The sequence below is a fragment of the Lontra canadensis genome, unplaced genomic scaffold, assembly GCF_010015895.1.
Source record: "Lontra canadensis isolate GAN:19392208 unplaced genomic scaffold, GSC_riverotter_1.0 scaffold1, whole genome shotgun sequence".
In the NCBI taxonomy this organism is placed as follows: Eukaryota; Metazoa; Chordata; class Mammalia; order Carnivora; family Mustelidae; genus Lontra; species Lontra canadensis.
The window spans coordinates 118,741,974-118,765,513 of NW_022630995.1; the positions used below are offsets into that span (position 1 = coordinate 118,741,974).

Genomic DNA, 23,540 nt, shown 5'->3' on the forward strand with positions numbered 1-23,540 from the left:
CTTGAGCCAGAACTGCGTAATATTCTTTAATTTTCTGTTCAATTGTAGTTGGCTGGATGCTGTCTGTTTGCCCCTCCTCCCTTCTTCTTTCCACCCATCACTCTATTCTGTACCTCAGGAGACTAATCTCTATGAATTTCATAAATCAGGCTCTCTTGACTCTGACTTCAGATTGGTTTTGAGATGTCATAGTGGAAAATGAGAAGGCCACAAGAGAGATGGGCTGAGGTGTTTATTGAACTGCCCTCCTCTATGCTAGCCAGGAATCTGGTCCTGCTTGCATTGGATACCTCAGTCCACATCTCCTAAATCTGCAGGCTTCTCCTGGTTCCAGTGGAGCTAACAGTCCCAGGATGTTTTCCCTATCTGTGGGTTTCTATGAACCCTTCCAACACTTTATAAATGGCTTCTTTATCATACAGCCTACAATTATCCCTTTTAAAGTGGAGCCATCATTTCTTGCTGGGATCTTAAGTGACAAAATCGATGCAAGAGCTCTGAGTTTTCTAAGAAATGGCTTATTACCTCATGATGTTCAACATGCTTCACTGGAAATTTTGGAGGACCATGGAGAAGAGGCTCAAATATAAGAAGGAGACGTAAGCTTTTCGATGGAAGTTCAGTACATATGGCAATAATTACATGTCAACAACTAATCAGCATATTCAGAGTGGAATTATGCTTATTTTTATCCATTACAGGAAATATCTTTTCCTAAAGAACCTTGGAAAATTTCAAAATGAGATAACATGTAAAACAAAATCTTTCATAGTTTGAGAGCTGAGAGTCAGCAAAAGAAACATAATTCAGAATGATAATAGGGTCTCATTTTCAGCCTGAATTGCTATTAGAAAAGAAGCTCATCTCTGGTTATTATCAAAGCACTCAGCCAAAACCACAAGATACTGGGGTAAAAGCAAGATGATGTTGAAAATAAGCGTAGTAATCTCATTGTCTAGAATTTAGATTGAAAAAAAATGCATGCATGTGCAGCACCTTTGTTAGTTTCTATGAACACAATAATGAGAATTTCTTTCCAGCACTAACAATGATCAGGCACATCACAAGGGACTAGGCAAAGTCTCAACTTGACAAAATGTATGTATTTTTAATGTAACTAGACACAGGTTGAAAATTAACATCAAGGGGAAATAACTATTATTCAACAGGTTTTTTTTTAGAGTAACATAAGTTGATTTGATTTTTTTCTCCTTTGTAGCAAGTAATTTCATTGTCATTCAACAAATATTTATTAAACAACACTTGGCATATGACAGGCCCTCTCCTAGGCACAAAGGATATAATGTTGAGAAATTCCAACAAGGTCTTTGCACACTTGGATCTTAGGATCATTCAATGAATATTGAAAGTTGAAAAGAAAATGATATAAAAACTGTACCCAGAAGCATTCTGGCCATATAACAATCTACCAATGACAGTGAAGTTTCTGGTTTGGTAAATCCGCTCCAGTTAATCTGCTTAGTTGCAGATTCTCACTCCACCACCAATTAACCGTATGACTTCAGGCGAGACTGTTATCCTCCTTTTCCTCAGCTTCTACATTCTTAGACTGGGATTGAAATTAGAACCTACTTCATAAAGTCACTGTGAGCTAATACGGGTAATTTGTAGAAGAACGCCTGATACTATTTTTTTTTAGCTGTTTTTAATATTAAAAAAAAAATCTTTCCATATCCCAGAAGCCTCAATGATATTTTGGGCCCATATTTTGTAAATCCCCAAATAATGAGATAGCTCTAGTAAAGTTTCGATATGTATCTGCTGGCATTATCATCTAGGTGAGTAAACAGAGGGGTAAACTAATTTAAAAATTTTAAGTCTTTTTTTACTATCATTTGTAAGGCTAGACCAAGCAAAACTAACAAACCTCAATTTAACAATCATATTAATAAATAGCACGGCATAATGATAGTGATAATGATGACTGCTCACATTACTTACCTGTTAGTTTGCTAAACCAATATGTACACTATTTGTATCATTCATTTGCTCAGTGACTGTGTGATGTAGATATTTCTCATTTTATAGATGAAGAAATGAAGCTCAAGGAGGCAAAGAGCCTGACATAGTAATTTCCTAATACATATTTGAACAAAAAAAAAATGAATGACTAGATGAATACAAGCTGCTTTAAGGACTTTATCTTTGATTAGTGACCCAATTTATGTTCCTATTTCTCATCAATTACTGCTATTTAAAGCAGGTAGAAGAAGTTTCATGAAGAGTTATTAAGTTCCTATTTAACCTCTGAAATTACTTACACCAATTCCTGGAATGCTGCTGGGAAGGAAGTTAAGGGAGACTTGCAGATCCATACGTTTTTAGAGTAAATTTTGTAGTAATCAAAAGTATCAAAGTAATTTTGATATGAAAACTCTTTGGGGAACACTGACCCAAGCATTGGTATAAATTGCCTTATAGAGAATATAGCACAGTATTCACAAAGCTGGGTACCTTGTAGAATGTATGTTTTTCCTCCCAGTAACAGATGTGATATTTCCAAACCATTATTTAAATTAACTGTGACAAACATAATAGCATGAGACTATTTTATAATTAATTACAGAATAAATAGAAATAAATTCTCTCTATATATGTCTCATGTTGCTACTTTATATGAACTGCTGCTTTAGCACTAGAGACACTGTCATTCTGGGTTCATTTTCATTTAAAGCAGCATTTGCTTCATATTATTACACATGTTCAGATCCTAGGAGGCTAATTAATTATGCATTAATTGTGAGGGAGAGAAATATGTAATGTATTTTGATATAATTCATTTAAAAGCTTTTAACCCTTTCTTCTCAGACACAAGGACCCATGTGAACACCCCTTCTAGACAGAACAGAAATGCATAAGTTTATTCCCCAATGGAGTCCTCCTGTCTGACCATTCACCCTGGAAACGTGGCCATTACCGGTTTAGCTACATTTAGATCACTCCTACTCATCTACATGTTTTTGATTTATTGGAAAATGGAGAAATTCCTTGAAAACAGGAGGAAAACAGATTAGGAATATGGGACTCTCAAAATTGGGAGAGACCTTAGAAATGACCATCCTCATGCTTATCAAATACATGAATCCCTTTCCAAAATGACGGTCATCCAGAGTTCAGCCAAAATAGCTCACTAATTTTCTTATGGTGTTCCATGCCATTTTTGAAAGATTATAATTGGAAGAAAAAAAAAATTCAAATGTTGGCACAAAATCCATCCCCCAACGATTATTACCTTTGGAGTAAAATCCCCTTTTCCCATCTTGAATCTTACACCTAATATCTACTGAGACTTACGTACCAGCCCTCTTCTCTAAATCTTCCAAAAAACCCTCTGTGGTGGTACAATTATAACTATCCATTTCACACCAGGAATATCGAGGCAGAAATAGATTGAATAGCATGCAGCTGATAAGGTACAGAGATGCTGCCTGACCTCCCTGAAGTCCAAGCTCCACGTCCTTTATATGATACAAAGCTACAATGCAATGTATTAGTTCACTTGCTTGATTTTTCATCAAATATATATTTAGTATGTACTATGTGCTGAGGATGTAAATGCTTAGGGAAAAAAATGGAGATGTTAATAGTGGTTATCTTTGACTATTCAGTCATATTCAGGCCACATTATTTTTATATTTATTTACTTTCATCTATTTTTAAAATAATTTTAAAACAGTGAACAGATTTTACTTGCATAACAAGAAAACATACAAGCATATTTTTTTTAATAATTTTATTTTTTATAAACATATATATATATATTTTTTCCCCCAGGGGTACAGGTCTGTGAATCTCCACGTTTACACACTTCACTGCACTCACCATAGCACATACCCTCCCCAATGTCCATAACCCCACCCGCCTCTCCCAAACCCCCTCCCCCCAGCAACCCTCAGTTTGTTTTGTGAGATTAAGAGTCACGTATGGTTTGTCTCCCTCCCAATCCCAACTTGTTTCATTTACTCTTCTCCTACCACATTAACCCCCCATGTTGCATCTCCTCTCCCTCATATCAGGGAGATCATATGATAGTTGTCTTTCTCTGATTGACTTATTTCGCTAAGCATGATACCCTCTAGTTCCATCCACGTTGTTGCAAATGGCAAGATTTCATTTCTTTTGATGGCTGCATAGTATTCCATTGTGTATATATACCACATCTTCTTTATCCATTCGTCTGTTGATGGACATCTAGGTTCTTTCCAACAAGCATATTTTTAAAACAAAGACAAATGACAGGAGAAGACAGGGTTGGAGAGGGACATTTGGAATCTCAAGGTTAAATTTCTGCTTTGCAGTAAGGACTGTGGAAGACAGTTCAAGAACATATCTAAATATAATATAGTACTCTGAATAATGGCCACCCAAAGATAGCAGGTACTAATTCCTAGAAACTGTAAATGTAATCTTGTCAGAAAAAAAAAAAGGGTCTCCTAGATGTAATTACCTTAAGAATCCTGACAGAACTATCCTGGATTATCTGGTTGGGACTTAAATCCAATCACGAATATCCTTAAAAAAGAGGCACATATGATGTGCCTGGATGGTGCAGTCAGTTGAGCAGCAGACTCTGGGTTTCCTCTCAGGTCATAATCTCAGGGTCATGAGACTGATCAGTGCCTAGAGTTCCCACTCCCTGCTCAGGGTGGAGTGGGCTTGAAATTCTTACTGCGTCTCCCTCTGTAACACCTTCCCCTGCTGTCTCCCCACAACCCCTCTCTCAAATAAATACTAAAATAAAATAAAATAGGCAGATATGATAATCACATAGGGGGCAATGTGGAAACAGAGGCAAAGACTGTAAGGACACAGTCACAAGCCAAAAAAATGGCAACAGTCACCAGAAGCTGCAAGAGTTCACTCCTAGAGCCTCTGAAAGAAGTCTGGCTCTGCCTCTATAACTTGATTTCGGACTTTTTGAGTTAGAACTGTGAGAGAATAAATTTCTGTTGTTTTAAGCCATCAAATTTGTGGGAATTTGTTACAGCAGTCAAAGGAAATTAATATCTATAAATTAATACATATAAAACATAGTATGAAACAAAGCTTCCAATGATCCCTTGTGAGAAGCCATAAAAAGCTGAGGTTTTTAAAAAAGTTCACCGCTAATGGGGCACCTGGGTGGCTCAGTGGGTTAAAGCCTCTGCCTTCAGCTCAGGTCATGAACCCAGGGTCCTGGGATCCCAGGGTCCTGGGATCGAGCCCCATATCGGGCTCTCTGCTCAGTGGGGAGCCTGCTTCCTCCTCTCTCTCTCTCTGCCTGCCTCTCCACCTACTTGTGATCTCTCTCTCTCTGTCAGATAAATGGAATCTTAAAAAAAAAAAAAAAAGTTCACCGCTAATTCTCAAATGTTGGTAAGTGATGGCCAGCCTTTAATTAGCCAAGCATTTTGGAAGCGAGTCCACAGTGTACAAAGTACTGAAATTAGATAGTAGCCAAAGGAATCCCTCCTTACCCCACCTTTTACTCTCAATACGAGGAACTGATTGGTGTTACCTTCATGTTTTTGGAAACCCAGAACAGAATATCTTGGCAAGGTTAAGAGTCTTTATTTGGAGAAGACGGGGTTTAATTGCTAACCTTTCTCAATTAATTACTGGGACCTTGACTTTGTGTTTTGTGTCCAATAATATATACCGTTTTACAACATTTATTATTTCTCAACCAGAAAAAGAAATGTCAGCTGTTCAGGAGGTGGTAAATGCCAATGGTTTCAAATGAGGTCTATGGCAGTAGGAGAAAACCAAAAACAGAATTCTTTTGGAGCTTATGTCTCATTATGAAACAGAAATATGAAGAGCAAAAACATAACTATATAATATCTTTTATGGGGAAATCTGGAACCCCTAAAAAGAAGGGTCCAATAAGCCATTTTCAATGGACAAGAAAATTGATGATAATTAAAATAATCCCATTTAACCTTTTATCTTAAATAACTAATAAACACTTTGTGTGTTTAAAAATAAAGTAGAGGGTACCTGGGTGGCTCAGTCAGTTAAGTGTCTGCCCTCAGCTCAGGTCATGATCATGGGATCCTGGGATTGAGCCCTAAGAAGGTCTCCCTGCTCAGTGGGGGAGTCTGATTCTCTTCCTCCTTTTGCCTATCCCCTCCTGCGTGTGTGCGCTCTCTCTCAAATAAATAAATAAAATCTTTAAAAAAATAAATAAAAAGTGGAAAAAATGTGGTTCAACCTTGCAAGAAACTATATAATAGGTAAATCTATAATCCCAAAATGCTGAATACAAAGATTTTGCTAATTTTTTAAACAATCAAAGTATGTAAACAAGTATAATTTTTTTATAGTTAAATAACTTTCCATATATTTAAATTTTAAAACTGGAAAATTTAATTGGAAGAAAAATGTCTTTAGCAGGAAGATGGCAACCTAGGGCTTAATCATACTTGCTTTTGACACTGAACTTAAAAAAGAATCTCCTTTGACTTATGATACACCTACTTTTCTTGGCTTTTTTCTACTTTGAACTACAGTCAATTATGTTCAATATAATCCTTAAAATTTGGTGCTGAAATTGCATATGCAGTGGGACATTTACTTGTGTAAAGATAATATGCTTTTGCAAAATTACAAGAGTTTGACTACATTTTCTGTTGGTTAAGAAAGCAGCATTCTTGGGATGCTTGGGTGGCTCAGTTGGTTAAGCATCTGTCTTTGGCTCAGGTTATGATCTCAGGGTCCTGGGTTATGATCTCAGGGTTCTGCGATCAAACCCTGCTTGGGGCTCCCTGCTCAATGGGGAGTCTGCTTCTCCCTCTCCCTCTGCTCCTTCCCCTCCCCATTTGTGCTCACTCTCTCTCTCTAACTCACTCTCATAATAAATAAAACCTATTAAAAAAAAAAAAAAAGAAAGAAAGCAGCTCTCTCATGGCAGGAGGTGGTAGGAGGGAAAATAGTAAAATTCTTAAAGAAATTACTTTGGTGATATTTATCACACTCAGAAAGATAAGAAATGACATATTTGCAAGGTTCTTTGCATTACAAAGAGCAGAACAGGAAACAACTGAGGTGTTCATTAAGGCAAAATTGATTTAATAAACTATGATGTATCTGCCTAATGGAGTATTATGCAGCCACAAGAATAAAATAATCTATATCTATCAGAAAATTTGTATATTAGCTCTCTACAGAGCTATATGTATATAACTACATACATATACAGAGAAAATAATATATACATATATATTATACAGAGAAAAATATAGTTTGTTTAGAAATAAGCATTCAGAATGCTATATTTAAATAAGAGATGATACTAAGAACATATATTTATGTTTGCCTTTTTTTTTTTAAAGATTTTATTTATTTATTTGACAGAAAGAGATCACAAGCAGGCAGAGAGGCAGGCAGAGAGAGAGGGGGAAGCAGGCTCCCTGCTGAGTAGAGAGCCCGATGTGGGGCTCGATCCCAGGACCCTGAGATCATGACCTGAGCCAAAGGCAGCGGCTTAACCCACTGGGCCACCCAGGCGCCCCTATGTTTGCCTTTATACACATAGAAAAATCATGGGAAGAATACACATGAAACTAATCAAAGTGGTTAGTTACCCATACGGAGTGTGTGTGTGTGTGTGTGTATTGCGGTGGGAAGAATAGATGCAAAGTAAGATTTTTCAATGTAAACCATACAGTTTTGATTCTGAAATCATATGAATGTTTTATCTATTCATAAATTAAATTTAAAATGAAAATAATATGCAAAAATAAAATGCAAATAATATTTAAAACAAAAAATATAATAATAAACTATTAATATTTTTCTCTATACTGTTAAATTTTTAAAATATTCTTTTTACTTTTTTCTCCAGAATTTCCACATTGCGAGAATATTACTTTTTTAATATGAAAAAATAACTCTTTTGTGTAAAAAGCTATTTTGAATTACTTCAATCATAGTATTGAAGATAGAGCTAGTGGGCTCTATATTATTCTGGATACACTGAGGCAACTTGGAACTGAGAATCTGCAATGAGTATGAGACTTGGCACATTTAAAAAAATTTTAGGGAGGATAAAAAGTTTTTGTTTCATATTTAAGTTTCTTTAATAATGTGTGTATGTGTAGGAATATTTTTATTTTAAATTTAAATTTGGCCTTACTTGGCGAATAGCTACTCTTCTTGCTCAGCAAAATGAACTCAGAGGAAAATATCAGTGACTAAAGTTTTGGATGCATTGGTCTAGTATTTTTAATCTCAAAAGTTCCATTGATTTTATAGTTGCTCTCACTTGATAGAACACATTATGTTTGTTCCTGGCTCCTGCCTCAAGCTACTCAAGTATCATTGACTTCTTTCTCTGCCTTAAAAACATCAAATTGACTGCTATGATTAAGAAGCAAAGTGTTTCAATTCTAAATATGCATTTTCATTGTGCCTGTCAGATCAACCAGACACAATTAATGTGGTAATCCAATTAAAACCTAGTTTACAACAGTTAAAATTAATACAATAATTTCTCCACTTCTAAAATACATTAAGTAGGTTTTGGGTTGTTGCTGTCGTTCTGGTTGCTATTTTAACATGCAATGATTCCCTACACTAAAGAAAACTGTAACAAAGGCTCTGTAATAAAACATAAATATCCAGCAAGGCCAGATATCATGACAAATATATAATCATGCAACATGAATTTTTATTGCATTTCTTTCCTGAGTCAGAAAATGTTTTGAGTGAAGCTGCAGCATCATAGAAAGCAGACAATATTTCTGTTCTCATGAAGCTTACATTTTAATACAGGAAGACATACATGTATCTATCCATTTATAAATGAAATTTAAAACATAAGGGAATAATTGGATAATGTAAAGTGCTGGGTTGTAATTAAAAGCAGGTTGTATGTTTGAAAGTGCCTGGGGGGCTACTTTGGAATGACTGTTCAAAAAAGGCCTCTCTGAGCAGATGACATTTTAGCTGTGATCTAAAGTCTAAGAAAAGCCCATTTGTGTGAAGATGAAGGGGAGAATGTTGATGTCTGAGAGGAAGGCCAGGGAGCTCAGACCCTGCTTTATAAACCAAGTTTAAGTGTTTGTATTTTTACTCTAAGTGCAATGAGAGGCCATTGGAGGGCTTTGAGCACGGTATCACCTGATTTTTATTTTTATTTTTTAAATTTTAATTCAATATAATTAACATAAAATGTTATTTAGTTTCAGGTGTACAACAGTGATTGAACACTTTCATACATCACCCAGTGCTCATCATGACAAGCAGATTCCTTAATCCCCATCACTGTTTCACTGATTTGCATTTTTGAAAGAACACTCTGACTATTGAATAGAAAATATATTATATAAGAGAAGAAGCAGGAGGCCAGGCTAGTTCTGGATAAAGAAGATTGGTAGCCATTGAGAAAAAGAAAGCTATGATTATTTCGATTATGTTCTGGAGGTAAACAGGAGTTGGTAATGTGTTGGGTGTGGGGCTCAAGGAAAGAGTGGAAATAAGCCTAGAGATGTGTCAGCACTGGAGTGCTGGGTGATCTCATATACTATGATGGGTAAGATAGAGTAGTGAAGAAACAGGATTTGGGGGAAAATCAGGAGTTTGGTATAGGCTGTATTAAGTATAAAGTGTCCATTAGACATACAAAAAAATGATAGGTAGGAGGTTAGATATATGAGTCTCAAGTTCCAGAGACATATTCAAGCTGGAGATAGACTTTTGAGAGTCCTTGAACTATAAATTGCATCTGAAATCACGAAATTTGGTCAGGTAATCCAGGGAGAATGTGTAACCTAGTAAATATAGGAGGCTAAGGGAAGATCTTCAGAGCATGTCTAGATTTAGGGGGACTAGAGTGGAGAGGGGGCTAGAAGGAAGGCTGAGGAGGGGTCAGGGAAGAAGAAGGGGCAAGTGCAGGATGCCAAAAGTCCCGATAAGAAAGCATTACAAGAAATGATCATCTGTGTTAAGTGCTGGAAACAATCAAGTGAGAGCATGACTAGAACACTGACACACAGACTTGGCCCCAAGGAAGATACTGGGTAATCTCAAGGGAGTGGTAGAAAAGCAAGTCTTACTCTAGTGGGCTGAAGAAAGAATCTGCGATGAGAAGGTAGAGATACTTATTACAGATAACTTCTCCCAAAGTTTTCGTGTGACAGGGATCAGGCAATGATTAGTAGCAGGATGAATGCAGGTCCCAAGGTGTTCGTGTTTTGTCCTCTTTTGTTTTAGGGGAGGATATAATAGAGCATTTTTAGTTGCTGCTGGTAATGATTCAGTAGAAATGGGAACAATAATCCCAGAACCATTTACTGAGAAGTCTCTTCTTTCCCAACTGATCTTCCTATCTCTACTAGCTCTGTTACTAAATTACTTTTGATATATGTGAGGATCTGCATTATTCTGTCCTATTGGTCAGTTTGTCTGTCCTTACATGAGTAATAGGCTATATTAACTATTACATGAATTATATTAATTATTACAGCCTCATAAGTCTTATTTCATTCTCCTTCATCAGAAATGCCCTATCTATTCTTCGCTCTTTGTACTTCCCTATAAAGTTAGAACCTCCTTACAACACCTCCCTCCAAAATATCCTGTTAGGATATTTATTGGCACTGCATTGAATCCATAGATCAATCTCCTTCTTACAATATGAAACCTTTTATAATATTAATGGAAACTTTATAGGATTAAGACTTCCAATCCATAAACATGTTACATCTCTCCATGAATATAGGATTTTAAATGTCTTTCCACAAATAATTTTCATTCATATATTTTTATATATGCACATATACAAATTTTAATTGTATATATGCTATTTTATATTTTATGTGTAGTATATATATATATCTTGTATATTTTGATGCTTTTTAAAATAGCATTTAAAATATGTTTTTGAACTGTTTACTGCTAGGGTATGAAAATGTATATAGATTTTGTATACATCAATCTTGTTAAACTCTTATCTGTAAAATATTTGAGGAGTTTCTAGGCACACATATTGTCTATAAATATTGGCAGTTGTATATCTTCTTTTCTAATCCTAAACAATTTCTTTCTTTTATCTTAATGTTTGCTGACAAGGACCCACTAATAAGATGGTGAATTGAAGTAATGACAGCATATATTCTTAACTAAGTCCAGGTATTAAGAAGAAGCTTTCAATGTGCCATTATTAACGTTGATGACTGCTACAGTTTTCTGTTTCACAAAAAAAAAAAAAAAAAGATTTTATATATTTATTTGACAGAGAGAAAGAGAGAGAGAGAGCAGAAGCAGGGGAAGCTACAGGCAGAGGGAGAGGAAGAAGCAGGCTTCCCGCTGAACAGGTAGCTAGATGTGGGGCTTGATCCCAGGACTGTGGGATCATGATCTAAGCAGAAGGCAGATGCTTAACTGAGCCACCTAGGTGCACCTGCTAGAGGTTTTTAATAGATACTCTTTATAATTCAGTTTGCCAAGAATTGCTTTGGTTTTTTTTTTTTTTTCAATATCATGAACAGAAGTTAAATTTTATTCACATCTTTTGTATCTATAGAAATAAACAGATTTTTTTCTCCTGTAACCTGTTATACTACTAATAGTTAATTCTTAAATCTAAGTGAAACATAGCCAGTACTATATTTACACAGCCATTGCATTTCCTTCCTGAGCACACCAGGAGCTTTCATTTCCCTGTCACTCTCGTATCTAGGTGAGATGATGTGACTGAGTTCTTACCTGTAGTAAATGGGCAAAAGTGAGATACTTCCAAACTTGGTTCTAAAACATGCTTCCTCTGTCTCTTCCCATTTGTATGGTTGAAAAAAGATGTCCTTAAGCTACAAAGCTACAAATGATAAGCGCGTAATTCTAGACAAAGCTGTGAGTGGTGTGCGTGTGCCTACACATGTGTGTATGCATGTATATATAAACGTGTGTGTGTATGTGTGTGTGTGTAAATCATTCTCCAGGGATAATCTTTCTACAAGTGCTTAGAGAACACCACCATCTTACAAGAGCTCTGAAACCCTTGGGAAACTATATACTATACTATCAGAATGGGTACTACTTGAATTTTTCTAATGATGACAATTCATTACTAAGAAAGGAAGCAGAGTAGTGTCACTGAAAGGATCTGAGCCCCTAGTATGCTATGGTCTCTGAAGCCCTCAAGAGCAGAGTTTTATTTACTTCTCTATCCCCAGTAGTTAAGGAGGTACTGGGCATATTAAAGGTACTGACAAAAGTTGAATGAAGCCACCTAATTTTTTTGGTAAGTTTCATCACTTATAAAATAGGGATAATTATAATATAGTACATACTCAAACTAACATAGAGGATGATTTGGAGATTAAAATAAATAAGGGATATAGAATTGGTAGACTGCTAAACATTATTAAAAATACAATATTTTTCCTTTTATTCTCCCAAGATAACTCATGCTGTCTAATGATTATAGATTTTGAAGGATAAAATTTGGGTGTGTTAGATGAGTTGAGCTCCCTGTTATCAGAAGAATTCAAATATGACTTGAGACTTCACTTAGTGAGGTTGTTAGAAAGAGGATTCCAGTAGTGGGTGCCCTTTGACCTCCCAAGGTTTAGTCTCTTTTCCAACATAAAGGCACCGTGATGTTAGGGTCAGGGTCGGGAAGGGAAGAGGAGGAAAATATGCATTCATTAGGATTATCTTAAGTAGAGAAAGACAGTAAAGTGAGAGCATAGGCTAGAGATTCTGATGAACTGGTTTTTATTTTATTTATTTATTTATTTTTTAATGAGCTGGTTTTAAACTCTAACTTCTTCATCCTAGATATATGACTTTGAGAAAACTATTATGAATATTTTTATCTGTTTCCTCATTAGTAAAATGGAACTAAAAAAAAGAGCCTTCCATAGAAGGTTGTTTAGAATTTTAAACAAAATAATACATGTTCAATGTTTAGCATAATACCTTATATATGGTTAGGGGTAAATAATTGCCATAATTAGGATCATTTTTTTTTATCTAAGTCTAGTTTGGTAATTCTTTGGTACAGGATAGAGTTTTAGCACTCAGTAAATGTTATCTATTATTATTATTATTATTGGTATTTACAACCTAATAGAATACTATGTGTTGAAAAGTAATCACACACACACACAAGATTACTCAAAATAACATACGTTGAAGAATAAACGAGGTTTGAGCTAGATAGATATATGCGTTTTCGTGTTCATTTTGCAAAGAGATTTTCTTTGGCAAATTAGGAAATGAAAACCAGCAAGACTCTGACCTAGAACTTGGCAGAATTCTAAACAATTTCCTCAGCTCACTCAGACCATTATGCCCCCTATTAACAACAAGCAGATGGGAGATTGGGGTGGGGTGGGGGAAGCCTGTTACTTCCTTTCCACTCTAAAAAAGAAATATAAAATTAAGCTATTTATGACATAAATCAGATGTTCTTTGAACATTCAGAATTCAGGGTGGAATAGTCATTCTGGTCTCCTTTTCATTCCAGGTTGAGATAATTAACCTTCATTTTTTTGTACCAGAGACATCAGTGAGCTTATTTTTGGGTGGGACAATAAACAGTCCAACACTCTAATGTCAATTAGGTTTTCCTTTTTTTTTTTTCCCAAGAAAATATAGCTTATGTGCTGCATATGTGTCCAAAGGGCAGAAACTATTTTCAACCATTACTATTTTTAATGAAAAATAAAAACCTATAGGGTATCACTGTTGTTCATCCAGTTCTTGCTGGGGAAACCTAAAATCTAAATTTAAAGTCTAGTTGAATTCTATGATTATTATAACTAAGTATCAATTAAGAATCTTAATGGAAATCTTCTTCTAGACTTAGTAAAAATAAAAGGTAACTGGGTAACAGTTATCTTTTAGATTGTCAAAGTAGAATACTAATTCAGAAAGCACAAGGAATCACTCCAAAATTCTTTGATAAGAATAATAAAAAAGCACAAACATCAACTATATTTTTTCATTTTATTTACCCATGAGCACTGGTAAAAAAAATATTTCCTGGCAAAGATGTCTAGCAGTGGTATTAGGAAACAAAACCGAATTTAAAAAATATAAACAAAAGGAGGTACTCATACAATATATCTCAAAAATATACCTTTTTGAACAACCCATGTTTCATTGAAATATGTTTCTTGTCTAGTAGAAATCTGTTTTCACTCAATTTTTAAAATAAATTAATGATTTTTGGTCATAGAAAAATATTGAATTAAAAGTGGACTCTATATTAAAGTTCTTCATTATGACAGGTAAATTTTAGTAAGCAAGATGGAATTCATGTTAGTATTTTTTAAGTAGAAATTTTCACAGTATATTCAGTCATTTCTATTTAATAATCAAGAAAAATATGTTTTACTAAATTATCTTTAAAATGAACCCACCTCAACAGATATGATATTTAACAGATTTGGAGTTGAACAAGGAAAGACTTTTTCATTATTAGTATTATTATTATTATTATCATCAGAAAAGACTTTTTCTAATGGAATTTTGAGAGGTAATTTGTCCCCACAACTGATTTTACATCTACATATCACACAATCTTAGAGCTGGAAAGTATTTTAAAGTTACCCAGCTTCTACAAAATACCTGGATTCTGTTTTCATTCATCTTCTGTTGAACGTTCCAGTGAAAAGGCACTTACTACCCTTAGAGAAAGTTCATTCCATAATGGTAGCCTCTGGTCCTTTCCAAGTTCCACTTCATACCCAGCTGAAACCTGTCTTGGGAATTTCTGCCCCATTCCCACCCTCCTTCAAATCACTGCCTGACAATGCCCTCTGGCTCTCAACGTCTCTGAACATAGTTACCACGCCCACGTTAAGTCTCTCCTTCCTATTCATATTTTGGTCATCTATGTGGAAACATAATGTCCAAACACCTCATCATCCAGACAGTCTGCTCTGAGACAAACAAGCATGTTTGTCACTCTGTTAAAGCACAGTGCCCCCAAACGCAAAACCTCACAAGAAATGCCACAGAGTAGAAGTTAAGAGCATGAGTTCTGGAGTCAGACCAACTTTGCTTACATATAAGCTTTGTTTCCTTTTAGTTCAATTTGGGTAACTTTATAAACTGCTCTGTGCCTCAATCTCTCCGTCTATAAGACAGAGATCATTCTAGCAATCAACTCATAGAACTGTTGACAGCCTGACACAATGCCTGCACATGGAAAGTACACAAAAAACACTGATTTTTAGAAATGCTGCACTATTTGCATCTATATCTGGGCAACATAATTCAACCAAAAGAGCTCTAAAATTTTGCTAACAGGTGTTCTGATTTACATTGTTTTTGTTCCTAGTGAGTATGTGACGGTCCATTTGGCAAAAGTTACTTTTAATTATTGCCCAAACTGTCCTATTACTGCCTTATTTTCTCGTCTTTTTCAAATGGTCTCTATTCCATAGGTATCTTAAAAAAGATTTCTTCTCACAGCCACCAAAAGATGTTAACTTATAAATAAGAGGTTTGAAATTAACAATCTAACACATTCTCATACACATTTTTAAAAATCTGAACTTGAAGATGTGGTTTTTATTGACTCAAAGTTGGAGGCTGCAAAGGTGGAAAGAAGATATATTTCAGAGCAATGCTAGAAATGAGTATGCAAATGTATATAGTGGATCTACTCATAATTACCTCCAAACTAGATATAACCCAAATGTCCCTCAGCAGCGGAACGGGTAAACAAGGGACAGTGCCTCCATACATTGAGTACTACTCAGCCATGAAAAGGAAGGAGCTGCAGAAAACACGGAACAGCAAGGGTGAATTTCAAATTATGTGTAGTGAAAGAAGCCAGGCTCAAAGGCCACAAGCTGTAGACTGCCTTTATACCGTACTTGGAAAAGAAAAGCTACAGGGAGAAAACCATTATTATTTGTTACCAGGGGCTGATCGTGAGAAAAGAGACGAAGAAAGGACACGGGAATTTTTCCAAGGGGTTATGTAAGTATTCTATACCTTGTTGCAGTGGTAATTATGTAACTATATGTAAATTATATGTCAGTACACCTGACATTTAGTAAATGCAGTGTCATTGATTCTCTACAGGCTGGAGGATTTCCCACTGCTGCCATCTCAGCCCAAACTTTGCTTCATCCACACCCCCATGTTCTGGCCCATCCGCGATCTCACCCCGCCCACCCGAACTCCTGGTCTTGGAGTATCTCTCTATGCATCACTCCAGTCAGAATGATCTACCCTTGCACCATGAAGTAATTTCGCAAATTTCTCCTAACACGAATGCCCAATTCCTGTTGTACTTTTTCTCATCTGAGTAAAAGGCTCTGAGGCAGGAGTTACGTGTGTTATGCATTTTTGCAAGCTTCTCCACAATATTTACCATACTCCATGCAGAGAAAACAGTAGTATCTTTCAGACAGTGGGTACTCATAGTATTTGTGGACTGAGTAAATTATTGAATAAATGAGTTGAAAAAATGAATGTTTCTTATAGAACTCCAGCTCTTGGTGACCAGGTAATGTTCATCTTAATTACTCTACTTTCACTAGCTTGAAAGGATCTGTTTTTAACATAAATGAAAGATAAAAATCTCCTTTCCAGCCCAATTTTTGCCAACAATGACTCAACTGTCTCATGCATAATCTTGGTTGGACCTTTAGTTCGTTTTACTCATTTTTCTCTTTCATCCCATCAATATACAGGTTTCTTTTCTGTCCTTTCCTGCATGTGACCTTTCCTTTCATGTGGGTCTCTGTGATGGTCTCCGGCAGCTTTTGATGTACACCTTTGTCCATCCACAACCAACCTTACACAGAGCCAACAAAGGTCTTCTCCCTCACTGTTCTGAACATATCTTATATTTTTCAGACCCAAATAATGACCTCCAGGGATCCCTTGTAAGAAGTTAAAGTTTTGCTTCTGCTTACCCACAGGTTAATTATCCAGGTTAATAAAACTGGGTGGGTGTGCCATGAAGATACTAGAACTTCAACACACACATAAAAAACATCACAGTAAGCCTCATCTACATTTTCACGGTAACGACATCCAAGGTTCAATGTTCAAAGCTGAGTAAAAATGATGCTATAAATTAAACATGAATTTAATCTTAACAAATCTAGTCATGTATTCTGAAAACAATCTCAATTATAGAATATCAAAATTCATAAACCCCCAAGGCAAAACAAAATGTAAACACATCTTTCTGTTTTTTTGCATTATACCGAATAACTCAATGATTTGTTTAAGAAAAAAATGATCAAACTGAAAGGAACAGTATAGTTATTTTCACTGCCTTAAATATATATTTTTCCTATATTAATTTAAAATCTATAAAAACACTAACATGGTATTGGAAGTTGAAGTATTTCAGTTAAAAATCCATTTAAGAAATATACATCATTAAAATGGATATTAATAAATTATTAATTATCTGCAAGGTTGACCTGTATTTGTTATGATGCTAGGAAGTAACCTGAAGTAATCATTTGAATGTACATATTATTCTAATTTTAAGAAAGCTGCATCTGTGTAAATAAAATGTACATCTGTTTCTCTTAGCCAAAAAAAAGGGCCAATTTTTTTTTAAGTCTAGTTTCACTTCTCTCTTTCACTGTGCCTTTTTACCAAACCATGAGAGTACACTTCCCTTTTTAAGTTCCTCCTCTTCCCTCATCTTATTGATATACACTTACATAACAGTCATACAGAGAGAAGCTTTATTCCATATGGATGTGCATATTTCATGCACATATATGTTATAACCAGAGAAAAAGAAAAAGAGAGACATACATATTCAAAGGCTGACTAGAGTGGACTACAGATGCTATAACCTTTCAAAAAAAGAAATATTTACCATGGGGCTTATGGACTTTTGAACAACCTTCTCTAGACTGAGGAACTGGATCCAAATCTCTGGTTATTTTGTCCTCTCAGACAAGACATGAAGGACGTGTGATCTGACCACACTGCAGATGGTTTGAATGATCAGCTTTCGAAAAAGAATTTTAGTGAATCCACATACCACATGTTTTTAGCCAGCTGGAGCCCTCATTTTATTATACAAATACATATAGTACACACATGTGTGTTCATGTCTCTAGATGGATCTCGATGTCCCTAACTCTACAGTTTGTGCTAATGTGAGAGTTTACAAGTTTCCTGAACATCTGTCAGGACCACCCAAGAAATTCTTAATCTTAAAAAGAGAAAACTGCAGTCAACCAAAATCAGATCAGATCTGAAATACAAGAACAGACTTTTCCTTTTATGACAGCTGTTCCCAATTCTTGATTTATTGATGTTATTTATTTTACACAGGATGCAGTCATGCATAAGGTACAACTTTTTTGAAAGATGCAAACAACAAAAAAGTAAAGAGTAGGCAATGAATACAACAGATAGATACTGTGGTCATGAAGATAAAGAGATTTCAAGTCTAGTGTGGCCATCTAGAAGAAGAAATAGAAGTACTTGATGGAGGCAGAATTAACGGAAGTGGTTATTGTCTTAGCTCCTCTTTCTATAAAATTTAAAACTCTTGTTATCATAGAGACAAGCTAATAAAATACCCAAAAGGTATTCACTTTATGTCTTACAATGAAATATTTCCTCCTTTTCAAGACCTACTTGGTCAATTTTGGGGAGAAGGATGTGAAAAATTCCCAAAGAATAAATATTGCAAATTAAATGTGCATAAAATAATTTGAAATAATCCAAAAATAGCTTGAAATAATCAGAAGGAGATATTTTCTTTTTCTTTTGCTGCTGGAAGAGAAACCATAAAATGAAAACGTTTACACAGGGTACCCCTCAAAAACAAAGAGACTGATTTTCCATTGTTTTCATCAGTGATATCTTAAACATACATGCATAGTTCACTTCAAATCAAACTGACAGTAATAGGAGTGAGTTTTCAGATGAAATCAATACAAATTTGTATGAATCTTAAGGATAAAAGTCTGAGCTTTTATCTTTAACTTAATATTCACGTATTAATACTTTGTCTCCACCCAGATGTCTGACTGATACACATCTTAAACTCAACATGACCAGAACTGACCTCCTCATCTCCAATCACCATCCACACCATCAACAAACCTGCTCTCCCTATAATCCTTCCTATCTCAGTTGATGTTAATTCTATCCTTTAGCTTAATCAGCCAAAAATCCTGAAGTTGTCCTTGATTTCCCTCTTTCATACCCACACTTGGGGCATGAGCAACTCCTGTTGGCTCTCTCTTCAAAATACAACCGCATACATCCACTTATTACTTCTCCTGGATGATCTCTTAAAGTAGAAATCATTGCTAGATCTGAGTTTTGAAATCTTAATTCAGTTTACACAGTCCTTTGTTAAAATTATTAATGGTTGATAAATATATCCTTTTCATCTAGCTAATTTAGTAATTGTGCATTTATTCATTCAGTAATATATACTGAATGCCTACTATAGGCCAGGCACCATTCTATGTACTTTGGTTATATCAGTGAACAAAATAAAGATCCTTGTTGTAGTGAATCTTATATTTAATTACAGGAGGCAGACAATAAACAGTATATATAATAAGCACATTATGTAGTATCTTAGAAGATGCTAATAACTATGGAGAAAATTTTAAAAAGTAGAGTGATATCAGCAGTTACTGAGAGGTGGGGGAAGGTGTCAGGTTAAGGATTAAATAGAGTGGTGTGGATATGCCTCTTGGAAAAGTGAAATTAAAATAAAAATTTGTTTGATTCCCTTCTGTGTATCTAGAAAGAGAGTTAATGAGGAAGTGCCCATATTGAAGTGGTGTATCCTGCCCTAGCCTCTCATTCAAACCTTTTTCCCTACCAGCCAAAGGATAAGTTAGAAAGGGAGAAAGCAAAGAATGGATGAGGTGGGGAATGGGAAGAGGCCACCAAAAATATCTACTTGTTATGGACTGATATTTGTGTCCCACCAAAATTCATATGCATGGTTTCCTGGATGCCCTCTTTCCTCAAGTGGCCATAGAAACAGAAACCCTACTAACCCTCTAACCCTCTATGTGTCCATATGAAGATTCTCTGGTAAGAATCCAAGTTCCAGAATGATAAAAATGTTGACATACCTGTAAACCTGAAAACAATTGAGTTTTCTTATATATTGTCCCAATGGGCAGATCCATAACCAACTTTTAGTGAATGCACAGGAATGTAGATACTGCTGGTAAGCTTCCCTTTCCACTTTTATGTTCCTCACACTCCCCTCAGACACACACCTCTTGCTTAATAAATAATAGTATATGTCTGACTAAGGAAATATGTTAAGATTAAAATATATATTTTTTAAAAGACCCAGCATTTCTACCAAGTTTTACATATTTTTCCAAATTGCGGTCTCCCAACTTCAATTTTAGTTACTTACTCTCTGGTCAGAGCACCCTTCCTTTTTTTTTCTTGCCCTACCCTTTTCACCCCCCACCCAGAGCATTTCCATGTCAACCTTCTGTACTTTAGTCTTGCTCTTCACTCAACCGGCAATGCCCTTCCTGTCAGCTTTTGCTTTCAACCTTTGACCCAATCTTAAATCTCAGTCTCTATCTTCTTCACCATTCCTTTCCTCAGAAACCAAGCCATGCTGATTTCCATTTTATCTCATTTGCTATCCTCTCTTATAAAACATATTCATATGTTTATATTATCCTATTTGCTATTTACCATATGACTGAACTTACTGCATTAGCAGTGTGTTGCATTATTCTAAGTAATGTTCACTGGTTTCATGCATGTCATTTTTTTTTTCTGCACACAACTAGATCATTAAGCTTCTTGAGTACAGAAACAGAATTACGTGATTCTTCATAATCTCTTTAGAGTGTCGCCCAATGGTAAGGACAAAGCAGTTCCCTCTATATGTAATAACAATTAAATGTTTGTTAATAGCATAAATGCATGCCAGTTGAATAACTGAGTTGGAAAACAACATAAAACTAAATCATTTCCTCACTAGTTGGCCATGATTTTTCTTCCAAGAATCATCTACAGCTCAAAGGGGATTTTTCTTACACTTTCCATTGCAGCATATTCATTATCCATTGATATTATCATCCTCAGCTATATCCAAACTGCACTCCATACATCCTACCAGGAAAACTCTCCTGTCAATGCTGATCCCTTTCACTGCTTCTTTTTCCATTGGCAAGATGGAGTTGGGGGGAGTTCGCAATAACTTGATAAATGTTCTGCTTGTCTCCTTATTTCTGCATGGTGCCCTCTCTTTAAGTCAAGCAGGGACTCTGGAAACCCCTGCTTTCAACCAGCTGAAAGAGCAGCCCCTGCCTTAGCCATGGGGATGATTTGTTGGGTACTCTTATTCACAACAAGCACAGTCCAGTTGTGAGTTAAGTTGAAAGAATTTGCTTGAGAAATAAGGTACTTGCACATATGGTATCAGTGAATACTTTCCAGCAAACAAAATTGCCATTTAATGCAAAATTCAAAAAAACGTATACAAGGATAGCCAACTTAACACAAAGCTTTACAGGCATTAAAGGTGGAAATGGAAATATGTCAGCAACAGGAAGGAAATAAACTGTGAATCTAAGATGATTCACTAAAAACTCTGTTTATTGCAGTCTAAATAATATTGATATTTTGGGGCGCCTGGGTGGCTCAGTTGTTTAATCATCTGACTGTTGATTTTGGCTCCAGTCATGAGCTCAGGGTTGTGAGATCAAGTCTCGTGTGGGGCTCTGTGCTGGTATGGAGCCTGCTTAAGATTCTCTCTCTCCCTCTGTTCTCCCTCCCCTACTAAACAAACAAACAAACAAACAAACAAACAAGGTTGATATTTCTTGGATATACAGCTACCTTTTCCTTATTCTGATGGTAAAATGTTGTTTAAATAAATTTCCTTCCTACTACTTAGGTTACCAATCTGAATATTACACTCTAATAAAAGCTGATGATGAGGGAGGATGAAATAAATACATTCAATATATATACTCTTTTAGGAATTTAAATATGAGACATTTTAGGACTCAGCTCAATAAAAATAAAAAGCTGTTTGTCCCTAAATGAGATCTATCACTCACAACCTAATTCATATATTCTGAAAATTTCCCATCACCCTAACATCTGGAAATGTTAGTCCCTCTCCAAAATGTTTATATTGTCTTTTATCTGTGTATGGCTCAACATAGATGACTAGGAAACTGACCATTTCTTTGGTTGCCTTAAATTATTTGTAACTTTGTCAATATATTTCCTTCAGGAAAATAAATTCTAGTCATACTTGATCAGTGCATTTTCTCTATGGAAGTGTATTTGCTTTTGAGTACCATATGCATTGGGGGCGGGAGGTAGGGATTAGCAAACACTGCATAATGTATTACATCAATTAATTTGCTCCCTTTCAGAGAAAACTGATTAAAAGGAAATTAAATAGATTTACTCTAATGAATATTAACTAATAGTATTTAATTTGAAAACATCAATCTGTAATTGATTTGGCTTCCTGCTGTTATCACCCATCAAAAGACTTAGGTGTGATTTACTTAGTTTCAGAATTTTAACATATTAATTTCAATATTTCAGGATCAGTGACTATCAAATAGAGCACAAATCCTTCACTAATAGCCACACTTTTTATGACACGGGTTTTTAGCTCAAAATAGAAGGCTAACAGTTTATAAAGAGATACCTTAAATGAGATTTTTTTTTTCCATCTATGTTACAACTGGGCGTTCTGTTTATGCTATGGTAATAAGATTCAGTGTTAAACCTCTTTCAAGGGGATAAATGAACCACAAAGTAGCTAAACCCTCCCTTTGTCCATGTTACAGGCAAACATCTCAGGTGAAGATAAAGCTTATCCCTTCTGTTGCATATGCCATGGCCTAAGAGAATGTGAGCTATGATCTTCTGAGATTGGCAGCAAATTAGCACAGTCTTGTATCAGCATCTTTTAATTTTTTACATAGGGATAGATAAAGGTAGGAGATAAAATATTTTCCACTTCACTTTTCATAATAATAATAATTTAATAATAATTTCAGAATAAGCTAAAGACTACATATATAATATTCAGAATTCACAGTACAGATGATGTCTGGGGGTTAAATTCTTTGGTTAAAATCCCAAATAGAAACCTGTATTTGGGGCTTAAAATATACCTTAGAGTATTGGGCATATCTTTTCTACCTTCACATTCATTGTGGCTTCCCTAACTGAGCTAAACATTGCATTTGTATTTAGTTATTTACTTTTAATAACTTGTATAAAACTGGACCACTCCATGTATGATACATGGGGCTTATTTGTTACTTGAGATTTATTTAAGACAAGAACCATAACTACATTATAATATTGACATGAAGACCCATCCATATAATTAGGAAAGGAAAGACGATTCTCTAATATTTACATACACTTGTCTAACATTTTCTCTGAAGTTAGAAGGCTAAAACAAAATGAAAAATATGAAGTTACGTATATGTAACTGTATTTATGGGTCTATGTATTTGCTATGTACAATACAAACACACACACACACACAAATGCACACATGGTGAGAGAGCTAGAAAGAGAGTCAGTGACAGAGTTTCTTAAAGGCC

General features: G+C 35.4%; 1 protein-coding gene across 2 annotated transcripts in view; it reads right to left on the reverse strand.

Annotated features, from left to right (window-relative positions):
* ARHGAP24 (Rho GTPase activating protein 24) overlaps positions 1-23,540 on the reverse strand; it is a 432,308-nt gene that overhangs the window by 296,200 nt on the left and 112,568 nt on the right. The window contains exon 1 of one of the 2 annotated variants that reach the window (XM_032862355.1): positions 14,581-14,777. The exons of the other annotated variant lie outside the window; for it this stretch is intronic. Within the exon in view, the coding sequence (XP_032718246.1) occupies positions 14,581-14,601 (21 nt within the window). The 5' untranslated portion in view covers positions 14,602-14,777. Of the gene's footprint in view, positions 1-14,580; positions 14,778-23,540 lie in introns of those variants that run through there. 2 annotated transcript variants of the gene reach the window in all.